The sequence below is a fragment of the Dermacentor albipictus genome, chromosome 5 (genome assembly GCF_038994185.2).
Source record: "Dermacentor albipictus isolate Rhodes 1998 colony chromosome 5, USDA_Dalb.pri_finalv2, whole genome shotgun sequence".
In the NCBI taxonomy this organism is placed as follows: Eukaryota; Metazoa; Arthropoda; class Arachnida; order Ixodida; family Ixodidae; genus Dermacentor; species Dermacentor albipictus.
The window spans coordinates 137459392-137473754 of record NC_091825.1 but is presented as its reverse complement, the minus strand read 5'-3'; the positions used below and the strand labels follow the sequence as shown (position 1 = coordinate 137473754).

The following is a 14363-nucleotide window of genomic DNA, read 5'->3' as shown; positions in this document are numbered from 1 at the left end:
TGCATTAAATCAGCTCACTATGATACTAGGCAGCAAGGCCTGCTGATATTTCATTTCTCTGATGTATTTAGGCCACTGGTAGGTTTCATCTTGCAAAGCTCATATTCAGTGGCTTACCTCCACATATGTTTTGCAATATATGGGAAGTTCAGATCTGAGAAAAAGAATACCTTCCCGTCACACAGTGACAGGAAGGAAAGAAGGACGGCCATCTGGTGTCAGTTTTCCAGGATCTCCAGTTTAATATACCGTTCTATTGTACCTCGTGTACAGAGCTGCACTTGATCACCTCTTTTGTACATCAGGTTTCCCTTTGCTTGCTTAACCACAGGAAAGAAAACAGAGAAACAAGGGCTTTCCTTCCACCATGTTCATTTTGCTCTTTGTCAGAGTGACACATTGGCTAGATTACAGCTCGTTACTCCATATTTACACTAAACGCAAGAAGTCTCACAAGAAAACCGTTTGTGAGAAATGCAGCAAGTCTCCTCCACACACAATAGAACAACTTTATAACAAGGCATCTGTAACAATCCACCAACGCGCCAATAACTCGTGTGAAGACTTGAACAGGCAGTCTGTTAGAGGTTTTGAAAATGATAATAACGGGAGTATTCGTAAAGAGCAAAATACCTGACTACACACAGCATCATACCTTGTGACAGTTGCAATGAGCCCTTCATTAAAAAATATGTCACATCTCGTAACGCCACCATACAGTAAGACACGTCCCAATAGACGCTCTTGCGCTCTCTCTCATAAAATTCACAGACTGACCAACCAACAAACAAACGTAAGTCCAAGTTTCGTGTGCTTTCTTGACGGGCAGTGAGACTAAAGAGTCAGAAATGGTTCCAAGCTCCCCATTCCTCTCCCAGAGCCACCACCACGGCAAAACAAAAAACAAAGAAAAATAAAGATATCTTACAATGATGCTAAGGTATTGCTTCATATGCAAGAGCTTCTGTAAAAGACGAAGTTATTCTCACAAGTTCCTCTAAGTCTGTGTTTAAAAACACAAGCTAGCCAGCTATGGTATACTGCTTCGGCTACGAGAAGAAAGCTGCGCGCAAATCCCACCTGTCGCCGTCGCAAGCAGAATAGTGGTATCCCCCTTGTTCAAAGCTAAATGCCAGTTAATTGCGCATGCACATACTTCCCCAGTCACACAAGAGCATATAGACATCGTGCGTAGGTTGGCGAGGCATGGGGTGTTGTGGTAGGGGCCGTTGACGGGGGCTTGGTCAGGAAGAGAGCCCTACACTTTAACTATTCACCAAAGTCAATTGACCTTTTAAGAAGCCATTTTTCTGCTTCCTTTAGCCACTTCACCACCCTTCCCGATAAACATTTCTCATTTCTTTACTGACCTTTTCTCCCCACAACAACGTGCCGGTGCTGCGGGAATTCCGCAATAGAGCAAAGTGGAAACAGAATATTTGTACTCATTTCTAAAGTTTACACTGGCCTGCCTACATGTCTATATTGTTTGTTCGTGCTCTGTGACCACCAAGATGCAAACACACATAGAATATCTTGAGGAAAAGATGACGAAGAAAAGCGACCCACAAGAAGCCCATAAGCGCGACCCCTCCTAAAGCATAGGTAAACAAGATGTGCGGCATTTGTCGGTCCGTGAGTGTGCATACAAAAGCAACACGTGCCTGAACAGCAGCCATGATAACAATGGTGAAGGACAGGAGGGAACAGAGGCCAACATGATCGAGTAGGTATGGGCAGCAAGGCAACTTTGCTTTGCTAACGACCATTGCCAAAAAAACTGCTCTGGCCCAACACCCAAAGTTACAGGAAGACTGGTACTTGATTCTCTCACTGCAAAGCCAATCACCCATACACAGGGGGACATCCAGCGCATTCAACATAAAACTGACAAGAAGCCTTTCATGGAGGAAGAACAAAATAAGCTTGTTCTGTTGCAACAATGTGTGCGACTCAAGGATGCAAGAATGACCTTGATGTCGAACGCTAAAGCACTGTCATCCTTGCTGCTCCAGGCAAATGTGCTGCTATATATGTGGTCACTGATGGCAAAAAGTTAGGCGCCCACAAAAGAACTATGGATCAGGAAAGGCTCAAAGGACTCGGGTTTAACCGAGGGCAGTAGAGCTGCAAAGGCTAGCAGATTAGTGCTAGCACCGTGCGACTTAACAGAGCTGTACAGCAATTAGGGTGTGGGCATGAGCACGCTAATAAGCTGTCCAAGTCGGGACTCAACTAATCAAGCATGACCAGTAACCAACGTTCCACAAACTGATGTCAATGGCTGGAACAGCACTGTCAATGGCCTTGCTCTTTCCTATCTGCAATTCCTAATGAAATTTGACAGTGTTCCTGCTTAGTCTAGCCTTCCAATGTTTTCTAAGATCTGTGAACTTAAGCCTGCCCTCGAACTCTACGTAGCTAAGCCACCTCAGTATAAACTATGCAGCAGCAGAAAGATGCACATAGTATTTTTGGACCTGGCCGGTACTTTTATGGAACATCACTGCGGTGAAATGTAAAACCCCCAAGAAATATGGATGCGCTATGCTTTGGTTCACAGTCCAAAGGAGCCTGACACTAAGTGCAGAAGGGAGTAAATGAAAAGGACAGTTGAAGGACACTCACACTGACATGCAATAACATACCACGCGTCATGGCAGGAGACAATTCGCGCAAGTTGCATATCTGTCTCCTTGTCAGCACTTCCTGCCCACACTGCTGTGTCCACTGCTGCATGCCGAAAATGCATGACAAGGATTACACCCTACACAGAGCAGCATGAGCATTCGTGTGTAAAGGAAACAATGGCACCCTTCCTGTTGCACGCACAAGGTGCGCAAGAGTGTGCACATACCAGACGGCATCACCTACTACAAAGCTAGAAAAGTTTGAATGCAGGCTAAATGTGGTAAGTTCTCGTCACCCATTTCAGTTTTTGTTCTTGCTCCCTCCTATGCTTGTTCACTTTCCCCACGTGAATGGTAGATACCTCATGGGCAGAGAATTGCATCTCTGCAAAAAGCAGTACGAAGACAACAGATGCTGCGTTAAACCAAGCAATGGGGATTGGTGTATCTGGTCAATCGTACCTCTGTGGGAGCTGCCTTAAGATCAGTGTATGAAGGCTATTGAGTCATTTCAGGGGTGCATGAAAGCTGGAGAGGGAGGCGAAAGGGAACAATTAATGTTCGAGTGGCATTCACAATAAAGGGCTCAAGCCACATGCATCTGGGAGGAAGCTTTCATTTTCTCGCTTGTGTGTTTCATATTGCATTCGTTTCTTGAAACACCTCGTGGTCTGCGAGCAAAAACAGCCAGGGCCAGCCTATGCTGCTGGTGGCCAGCCTATGACCCCATAGCAAAAGCATGCAGTGTTGGCTCACTTTGAAAGCAAAAAATAAAAAAAATTAATTGAAAATGGCAAGTGGCAGCATCTTCAAGAGTATGACATCCTACAATTAGGATAAAAAAAACAACAACTTCAATTCCACCTTTCAGTTCTTTCTCGTATTAGAAACACCTAAAAAGGGGTTTGTTCTTTGCCACAAGAGGGTGTAGGGGCTAGGAGTGAAGGAAAGTGATGAACAGCAACCAATGCAAAAGAATGAGAGAGATGCACTGTAAACGAGAACTGTGCTGCAAAAGAGGGGAGGGCCTCCACAGTGTCCGACGAATAGCGAGCGACACGCCCACACACGTCTGTACATATGTGCAAACCTGACAGAGACTCGGTAGTAACACTGGAAAGATAAAAGAGGATAGGGTTCTTAGAGTGCACGTTTTGTGATGTGTGCGCGAAAATATCACACTTTTTGGGCGCCTTTGCACAAGGTCCAACATCCAACAAGAAACAACACGGTGGTTCCTCCGCAAAGCAAAACAGTATGGCATTGGCCTGGCCTAATGTCCAGGCACCCATATCCACAAGAAACAAGGCAAAGACAACATCAACTGCAGAATACTGGACTGAACAGATGACGAAGCTTCCGACCAGAAAAAAGATGCGCAATAACCAATGACCATACTAGCCAACACACGGTTATCAACAAGGAAAGGGAGAGGGTAAGGCAGGGAAGGTCTACCGAGAATAACATGCAAACACTCAAAATTTCACTGAAGAATGTGTCCAAGGAAAACAATAAAAATCAGAGAAACTCCACATCCCGACTGTGTAAGCACTAAACACACAGGACTGCAGATAAACAAAATAACTATGTCCAGAGCACAGTTACAGGATAAACTCGGTGTTAGAGGCTACGGCAACGCTGGACCGATTGAAGTCGCTGCTATGATGTGCGCACTCTTTGCTTTGTCTTTTGTCAGGACACAGCAGTGGTCTGTGGAGACCAACCCGCTTTCTGGAGACTCGAGGCTGCACTGTTTCCTTTTACATGCATATGTCTGCTGTTCTCGTTGTAGAATTCTCGCAAAGGACCCTGGCTGGAGAGGCAGAGCCAGCGGGCAGGCAGGCACGCACACTCATGGGTTTCCCAGCCTGTATACAAGGGGGCAGCAAGTGGGCTGGACTGTCCTCATGGGGGAATGGTGGGATGGGAAGTGGAACTGGGGAAGGTGATTGGCAGTGCCTCCACTGACAGCAATAAATTGGCAAGTCGAGTGGTGGCAGTCAGTGGTGGGGCCAGAGACCATGCCTTGACCCCCTGCTGCAGTGCTGGGCTTCACTCGGGGCACAGGAGACATCCCTCGAGGCCAGAGCTAACACCACAGAGCTTCACCTGCCCACAGACAGCTGTTGCCGAGAGAAACAATTGTGACCTACGAGTTGGCTTTATTTTTTTAGCACGCAACCACATGACCACAGTCTTGTGGCAATGTTTGTGTATAAGAACTGCTGCTCTTGTCTACAATGCCACTACCTGAGTAAGCATATCCGGAAGTCGCCTATACTAGAGAGTATAGATGTACTGGAAAATTCCTTATAAATGTTGTAGCTAAGCTCTTAATTAAGAGAGTGGTAGATTTCTTTCTTTGGAATTTGCAATAGTTACAACCATGGGGAAGGCTCAGTGGAAAGTGCTCAAATATCTGCATAACGGTGCAGCTACACGGTGGAAAATGCAGGTATCGGCAGCTAAAACTTGTCGCTCACATTTCTCTATCAAATGGCAGCAACTGTGGACTGAAGTGCATATTACAATCATGCATGAAATGTACAGGCCTGTCAAATAACTTGATCCTTTCACCTTTCCTGCAGCTAAGACAATCGCGTGTCAAGAGCCAAAATTTTTCCAGGTTAAATTTGCAGCAAGCACTATAAGTGCTACAAGGGATGCGCAGGGAAAGCAAAAGCGCATCGCTAGGTTCAATGCTCCTACACACAATGAGCTGCGGCAGTTCTGTGCAACTTGGCAGAGGCGGTTACCGATCGAGGCCGTGGGGAAGCCACTGGTCTAAAGGGAAAAGAATCAAGCACTTACGGTCGCATTTAAGTTGATGAAAAACGATGGACATGCCATTGCCTATGCTTCTCCGATGACACAGAGCTGACCTGCAACACTACAGGCCCGTTTTGAGGAGCCGAGGGCCACAAGCAAAGGCTCAGTTGTGTAGTGCACCGAGAAATGAAGTGCTTATGAAACCCGAGTGTAGAGGGTGGATGCGCACTCACAAGCATTATCTCAAAGATAGGTCAGTCCTTGAGCGCAATACAGGAACACAGAAAACCGCGGCTGGCAATGCCTGTGGCCCTCATGAGCGAAGAGTCACCACCTTCTGTGGCATGCACTGCACTTAAGGGCGTGCCTGCCCGCCTCTTTTGGGTGGCCAAAGCAGCGCCTTCGATGTGTTGTTTTCTAAGGACGTGCCGGCTAGTCTGGCTGTATATGTCCTACACATGACGATGCACCAGTGGCCTCGAGTCAACTGTGCCACCGAGCATCGGCTCCAGCGCCCGCGCGAGAGCCTGGCTCTGAGTGGCGACATTGCCGTGCCAGAGACTGCTAGGTTGGAGGAGGGTAGGAGGGCCCTTGCATCAGATGCTTGTCTCGTGTAGCTTGCTCACGGGTGGCTCAGCCAGCAGGTTGTAGCCTTGCGTGAGAGGGTTTGAGAAGCTTGCTCGGTTGTTGTTGTCAGGTGCAGCGGCTGATGAAGAGGCCGATGTAGACGAGCTTGATGACGAGGCACTGAGTGGCGAGCGTGGAGTTGCCGGCGCCGATGAGTTGGTGCGCTCAGCCACGAGGGGGGCAAACTCCAGTGACGATGGCATGTGGTTGCCACTGTTCAGGCTAGGTCCCCGGCGTAAGAATAGCAGAGCTTCGCGGGCAGACGTAGCCCGGCCGTTGCCACCTCCTATGTGCTTGGGCGATGACACATCGGCAGCGGCCACCAGTCCTGCTGCTGAAGGAGGTGGCAGCAGCTGGTCACTCTGTGGCGAAGGGCTCTTGGCGTCCTCATCGATGAAGCTGATGTCTGACAAGGGCCGTGCTCCCCCTGGGTGGCTGCGGGAGCTGTGCAAGCTGTGCAGGCTATGAATGCTACGCTGGTCCTCCATGTCCTCCAGTGTGCTCTTAAATGCCTTCACTACCCGAAGCTGCATGGTCCACCAATCCACCAGTTTTGAACGTTTTGAGGGAGGGAGAGAATGGGGAAAGGAGGAAGAACAATGGCGAGAGAGAGAGGGAAGGAGGGCCAGGGGCAGGAAAGAAAAAGTGAAAGGAGAAAAAAAATGACACCAAAAAATAAAAACCAGATGCACAAGTCACAATGGCAGGATTTATTGAAGCCACGTTCCAAGATTTTTTTTTTTTTCCTCTGCGCATGACCAAGGAGCCTCCTCACTTGTTCCAGCTTCCTATTATTTTGGAACCAATAAAGACTCCTTCTGGTGAAGCAACACCATAAAAACTGCAACTGTACCCAAACAAAAGCAGTCTCTGGTGACAGTACCACGGATCAAGTGGATGCCTTTTCTTGTAACAGTTAGAGCAGTCCAAGGCTTAATGGAACCAAGAATAAAAGTGAGCAGTCCGATTTCCACTTGGCATTCACACAGCACTGCTTAATGGGATGTGCATTTATGTTCATCCTAGTAGTGAACAAGGCGTTACAACACTCAATATTTACCGTTACACATTCGCGTCACCCACTGAAAGTCGCCCTTCTCAGGCAAACTACTTGAAATCCAGACACAGACAGCGAGTGTAGTATATACCTACTTATAACGATAATTATAAGAAAATTTTCAGGCTCCCCAAGCTCATGTGGCATGTGCGGAGAGAAAAAAAAAAAAAAAAGACGTGCTTCTACCCGCAAACGCAACAACACCTTCTCTTCAGTACCTGACCATTTCCTCAAATGGCAGTGTTTCCACAGTGTCGCTCATGGCTACAGCTGGTAAAGTGCAGCGTTAATTTTGTTAGGCAAGGCAAGGAGAGAAACAAAAGAACAGACTACCATCACCAAGCAGGCAGAAGTCAAGCGAGTAAAAAGGGAAAAAGCAAACGTCTCTCTGTTGTTTTTCTCTCGCTCAGAACTCTGTGCCTACGGTGTCAGAAGCAAAGGCTGGATGCAAACAAATGAACTGAAAAGCACAAAAAGAGAGCGTGAGCAAAAAACAGTGAAGCAGCACTGTGGTATTTAAAGAAAAAAAAAATATATGTATGGTAAGACAAACGTTTTGGCCACATGCGCCCCCTCTCTCGGTCACGGGAAAACCAAATAGACGATGAAGAAAAAAAAAAAGAAAGGAAACCAGAAAAGGAAAGCAACCACAATTTTCTGTCTCTTCACACGAGTGCAAATAAGCAGAAACAAGCGTTACACATCACACAGATAAGAAGCAAAATCGGTGATTGAAGAGACGAAAAATTGCTAATGTAGTATGTTTTCTCCGAGATGCACGGTTGTCGATTAGAGCTAGTAATAAAACAAGAAAAAAAAAAACAAAGAACAAAACGAAAGGCCACACAAGGGCCACATTCAGAAACAAGGCAAAACTGAGCTAATAAAATCTAGAGGAAATAATAATTGTTCACTGTGATCAGTACTGAAGACATGTCAAAGATCAAAGCAAAATCAAAACAAATAAAGCTAGATATGCAGCACGCAAGCGTGGAAACATGTAACCAAGGAAGCTGTAACAGCAGCAGCAGTTAAGTGACAAAATAAAAGGTCAAAGAGAGAGAGAGAGTGAGAGCCGTGTTTAGTAATAGCACCAAGCATGCTTTTTTTTTTTTGTATTGAGAATGTGTGCCAGACAGGATGCAGTGGTTGTTGGTAGGTACACAGACTTGTCCCATGGCACTGGAGTAGTATATTGGCCTGTTGCACATGGCTGTGGTGGTATCAGGTTGGACAGCACGTGGAGACATAAGACTTCTTTCCCCTCCCTGTGCCCTCCCTTTTTATTCCCTTTATTCTAATTTTCTGCCCCCACTGATTGCTCCCTCGATGGTGCTTTAGAGCCCTTGGCAGTCTTTGGATGTATTAGGTACTGTGATCACCATGTTGTCCCCATCTAGCCCAAAAGAAGGCATCAGAGCAACTGGGAGGAGTTTGTGCCATGTTAATGAACTGTATGTGTTGGCATAGACCAGTAAGTATCGTCAGTCGGGTAAGTAGGGTGTTGTCACATGACACGTCGGCAGTGTTCCCTGCGCCTACAAGCAGCAAGAAAGCAAACAAACAAACAAAGAAATGAAAAAAGGAAGAACAGAAAGTATGGTAACAGTGTTGCTAGCGTAGAATGACAGAAAGTTATAAAAAGAGAGAACGCAGACAGAACTGGCTCACACAGCCACTCGGGTCCAGGGAAAGGTCACCGGAGTAGTTGTGGGAGCAACAGGGTACGTTAATACATGTGCCTCGGAGAACTATGACATTGACATGGTGGAGCAGGGCCCCTCGAAAAGGAACAACATGAATATTTAAGAAAAGAAGGAGCAGAAATCACCTGTCCTTTATCACCATATTACAATGCATTAAACCACTTCAATAAAAAAGGCATGGCAATGCAACCAGTACTGAATGCCAAATGAGAGAAAAAAAAAAATCTGGCACGAAGGCAACCTTCGGCAAACTAAACTGTGAGTCTGCGTAGCGGAGACAATTCAGTAATGAAGCTAACACTCACTCATAATGAGTTCAAGGCTTTTAGGAAATGACTGACAAGACCATGACCACTGAAAAGTCATGCAAGCCCGAACAAAATGTCCTTGGTGAAGCTCTTTCAAGGCATGCAGTCTCCTTATGTAGAACAGTGTAGTGTAGTGCATAAGTCAAACCATCTTTAAACCAAAAGCGTCTGAGCAAAATCATGCATTTCCAATAATGCGAGCCTGGAGCAGCAAAGTCAATTAGCTCTTTTTTTCTTAAGAGCAAGGTGAGGTATTATGTATGCGTACAGATACCCTTACAGTCTATATGCTACCGGTCTGAGGTTGTTCTTTTAAGCACAACCTCAGATACATCCACATTATTATGGCAACATTAAACATTTTATTTTCAAGCATTATTATGTGCTTTAGTAATGTGCTATGCGGCTGGTAGATTGCAACAGTATTCAGTAAGAAATTTTGGCATTCAGTCCAGAACTAGCTACTATGGCTTACCAGCTCCCAAAAATACAAGAGAAACTGGCAGCATAAATCTTTGTCGCAAACCAACAAGTTGCTTAAAATTTGGCTGTTGCTCTTTAGAAATAGCAAACAAGTAGGTGAGCTATGCACTGCATGCATTCGAAAACATGAAATAAGAAGCCTGCTCCACCATCACATAAGGATTAATATAAATTAAGATTAATAAACATTTTGCACTTTACAAAATGGCACCAGAGGCACAAAATAAAAAAAATAAAAAGATGTTATTCTCGTCCCTGTATGTCAGTGTGAGGAAATGGTCAGGAGCGAATTTGGAAGGGCTGTGCTTCTAAGAATCTAAAAGACAACAATAATAATTTTTAAAAAAAGTGAAAATGAGTGGGAGGGTTTGTGTATGAAATATGTAATGAAACTAGGCCTGCAAACTCAAAATAGGTGGGAATGCACAGTTCTGCAATAAGGACATGCTGAAGGGCAGGAAACTACAGAAGAGAAAAAAAGAAAGGGGAAAGAGGTGGTATGTATAAAGTTTTGGGCAACAAGACATTTGTGGACAGAGGCAAGGCAAAGGAGGCAGAGGTAAGGTAGGAAGACAGACGAGGGCGTGAGATAGGACAGCGCTGCCGCAGTCTGAAATCCGATAGTCAGAATTAGCTTCTCTTCAAGAGCTTGTCTTGAGAACTGCGCAAGGATGCAAGAAACTTTTAAGGTTCACACAGCCCCAAAGGTTTAAATTTCAACAAACTTTCAATCCACTGGCTGCTGAAAACTGTCCTCTTCAACTGTCGCCCTAAGGGGGAGAGCGCAGAAAGCTACATTTTAATTCCTTTGCTCAGCTCTTCAAAGTGTCTTCTTTGGCACATCTTCACAGTCTCTTCACCGGAATGTACATGTACTTTTCTGTCTCTTCAAAGAAGCCTTTCCTCACCATGAAGTGCGGACATGGCCTCTCTGTTGTTGTTGCTGATGGTGGTGCATAAAATGTGACTTCTCAGTGGAACCTTGAAATGGCTCCACCTTTTAAAGCCTTTCAAGTGCAAATCAGTAAACTGTCCGAAGCTTGCAGTCTTTCTGACACTGCAGCATAAATGCACGAGACCCCTGCCTATCCAGAGTGGAAGCTCAGGTATAAGTGAAAACCACAAGTGCGGGAAAGGAAGGCAAGGAAGGAAGGAAACCGACCAAAGGAAGGGAAGCAAAATGCACAGAGGGAACATTAGCCTAGAATATAGTGGCAACACTGTTGTAGAAGGAAAAAATAAACAGAGGTCAGGAAGACGAGTGACGTTTGCAGTGCGGTAGAAGGCAGGAAGGGAACGACGAAGTGCGGGACCCGTGGGGTGGCAATAAAGGGTGTCGAATGAAGGAGAGATCCTGATAGAGAGAGAAAGAGAGAAAGATAGCGCGAATGTTCCCCGCCACCCATCCACTCATCCCCCCTTTTCTTCAACTGACATCAAAAGAAACGAATGTCGCGAGCAGCAGACGTGCTGGTGGAGCATTTCCGCCCAAAAGACTCCACCGCCGATGGTCAATGGTGATGGTAAAAAGTAGCAGGTGAAACCTGACTGGTGAAGTAAGAAAGGGGGCAAAAAAAAAAAGAAGTAAATATGTCAAACTTTGTGCACACACATACCCCACCACTGTGAGATGTGCGCTCACAAAGAATGAACAGAAGTAGCGCACACATCTACACGTGACAGGGCCACCTGACTTGTAAACGGCACTGACTGGCCATGGCACACCATACAGACATTAACTGAGCACATTCAAAGTGGGAACGCGATTTACCTGCTTGTAATTGCGCTTCCCTAGCCCTTTTCCAAGAAAGAAAAAAGGGAAAGAAAAGGGAAAAAGCAGGTTGCTGTTTCAAAGCAGCAAAATAAATATTATACCGATTATAGCGCTGGAAATTTACAGTTGCTTGCACCACAACCTTAAAAAAGGAGATGTCTAGACAAAAAGAAAAGCACTTTGGTATTGGAAGGGTGCGCGCTCCCCCAGTAGCACTTGTGATTTTCAGATGATGTTCACAATACCCAATACAAAGTCAAGTTGCGAAGAATCCCCCACTGGAGCTCGATCAATCCGCCAGAGCCTGGCTCAACTGCAGCACCCTGCACAGGGCACCTCTATACCAAGCATTCGTAAGGTATTACAGGTATGCAAGTGAACATGGTCAAGGCTTCAGCTGACAGTTCAGAATAAAGAAAAAGAAATGTACACAAAAACACACACACACCACCAACACAAAGATGAGGCCTAAGTTTGCAAACTATTATAATCTGCAAAACTTAGTTTGTAAGCAGTTTGTTAATCTCATTACAATAACAGCTGTGTACATATATCAACAGACCTAATAGATAACCAATGCTACATCTAGCTGAAGGCAAATTATTTCACACATTTTAAGAAAAAAAAAAAACCTCGGTGCTCTCCATGCTGCATCATTAAGACTAGATCATTAAGACTAGAAGAGACATAAATGAAAAAAAAAAAAATTTCCTTGCACTATCCCCAATAAAAGCGAAATTTAGAAAAGGTTCTTTCAACAAATGTCATTTAAAGAAAGGTCTGAACAATAGCCTTTAGAATTTGCATGTACACAATAACAAGCCATGTGACGGTGAGAATAGGAAATTCAACACAAATGGCTTCGCACATCCTCTGGCGCAACACATTTTTAAAAACTGAAGAGCCCAAAGATAATCTACATTTATGTTCCATACTAAACCATAATGCCAGTACATGGTGCTGTGGTGCCGATGACGGCTTGAGAATGCAACAAAACAAGCAACAGGGTTCGACAGAAAAGTGGGAACACATAGGAAGTGCGTCCAGCATTCCAAGAGAAGAAAGATGCCTCCCACAAAAGTGCGCATGGGTCCCTTCCACATAGCTTTGCACTGCTAATTTCAAAGTGTTCAGTGAGCACACATTAGTGTTCACGGGTGGGGGTGTTCATGGGCAGATTACAGAGTGAACTTGTGACAACAGAACTCATGACTGAACTCGTGAACTCATGAGCTGTAAAGAGGCTTCCGAGAGCGCGTTGCCACTGATGGTCCCGTGCAGGTCAAGTCATCGGGGCCTTGGTGACTTGCAGCAGAAAACCGTCGAAGCTGTGCTAAGCTTCCGCTCAGCAGATCCATGTTCTCTCCTGACAGCTCAGGAGCTGGGTTCTGCAGAAACACAGCCGCCAGGCACGAACCACGCGCACATATGAAGAAAGAAAGGACTAGAAAAGCAGAAACACCATGACTAAGAGCAAACATTACTTCATTAATGTTCAAAAGAAGCAGCCCGACCCCTTAGGAATGTCATGACAAGCCTTTCTTTCTTATTTCACTCTTCACAGAAGCATACTTATACAAAGAACCACTAGGTTAAGCTGTATTAGTGATTGTATCTTTTTTTTTTTCTGTTTGCGTGTTTTGTGCAAATGTCTCATTTGCCAATTTGCCCATCGCCTTTTCATTACACATGGGTTGCTTCCCAGCCTGTTTATTTCGCTTTTATTGCTTGCCACGAACCTGTTTTTGAAGCACATATGCACTCTCACAAAAAATGAAACTGTCACTTTAATTTGCCTTTGGTTCGAAGCAAGTTTCTGGCACGAGATATAGCTCCACAGGCATTCTTTCAATGCGATGCAAGCAGAGCAGGGATTTTGAAACATTCTATGCCTATTCCATTGCTTTTCACACTTCATGCATAGTCAGAACGGCACTTAGGCCGCGTTATTAAAGTCTTTTTTTAACAATGTGATCAATCGGCCTTGCGAGACTGATAATAAAGGTGGTGTAGAAATGAGAGGAAGGAATCGCTATGAAGCCACAAAACTTGCTGTTGGTGCTCCTTCTGCAGCATCATCAAGGTTACGCACTGTCTCTTCACGTTTGCGACAGGCAAAGCAGTTGCTTTCAATCAGCTTATTAGAGGGCTGCTTATAATGTGGGCAGAAGTGCAGTCACATGGTATATGACATATTTCGTGGGGTTTATTTACCAGCAGGAAAAAAAATTAGCATGCAAGTAATAAGTCGTTGAAAATGCTGCAGTTAGATGTCATGTGGAGGTGCCTACAAATACCTCCTCGACTTTTTGATAATTAGCACAGCACTTCTCGAGTTAGATAATTACCGTTACCATATTAAACCTCAGTAACGAAAAAATTACAGGTGGCTACTCCACTGTACTGGAAACAATATGCACGAGGTTTTCTTCAAGTAACGCAATTGCTCTTTTTAAATCTTGGAGCATGACAGTTGGGTCACTCTGTATAATTTACTCAGTAACCAAAATGAGGGCAAGCCAGATTCACTCGAAATCAGGATCAATAGCAGTTATGTGCAGCAGCAAGCAGCACTTATACTAGGACTCACAGAAAAAAGAGAGAGAGAAAAAGAAAGAGGTTGCAGTTTCTCCAGAAAGGCAAAGCAGTAATAGTGATAGTGAAGTATAAGACAATTACACAAAGGAAGATTACACAAGTGAGAGATGCCAGATTCTTTGTGGGGCTCGGGCTGTTAAATTGAACTGTCTCCTACTATGATGTCTGGAAAATACTCAGATAAGAATCGTTCAATGAAGTGACAACCTTATATGAGTATTTACAAGACATCATAGTAGGAGAAAGTTCAATTTAACAGCCCAAGTCTCTCAAAGAATCTGGTATCTCTCAGTCATGTAGTCTTCCTTTGTGTAATTGTCTTATACTTCACTCTCACTATTACTGCTTCGCCTTTCCGGAGAAACTGCAGCCTCTTTCTTTTTCTCTCTCTCTTTTTTCTGTGAGTCCTAG

At 44.9% G+C, this 14363-nt stretch overlaps 1 protein-coding gene across 17 annotated transcripts in view; it reads right to left on the bottom strand.

Annotated features, from left to right (window-relative positions):
• The window catches only part of PMCA (plasma membrane calcium-transporting ATPase 3), a 359676-nt gene that overhangs the window by 15713 nt on the left and 329600 nt on the right, over positions 1-14363 (bottom strand). For 12 of the 17 annotated variants that reach the window (XM_065441193.1, XM_065441192.1, XM_065441203.1 and 9 more), the window contains one exon: positions 219-6553. The exons of 3 other annotated variants lie outside the window; for them this stretch is intronic. In XM_065441193.1, coding sequence (XP_065297265.1) covers positions 5996-6553 — 558 coding nt within the window. In that variant the 3' untranslated portion in view covers positions 219-5995. Of the gene's footprint in view, positions 1-218; positions 6554-7343; positions 12743-14363 lie in introns of those variants that run through there. 2 more of the 17 variants (XM_065441208.1, XR_010566675.2) reach the window with 2 other exon arrangements.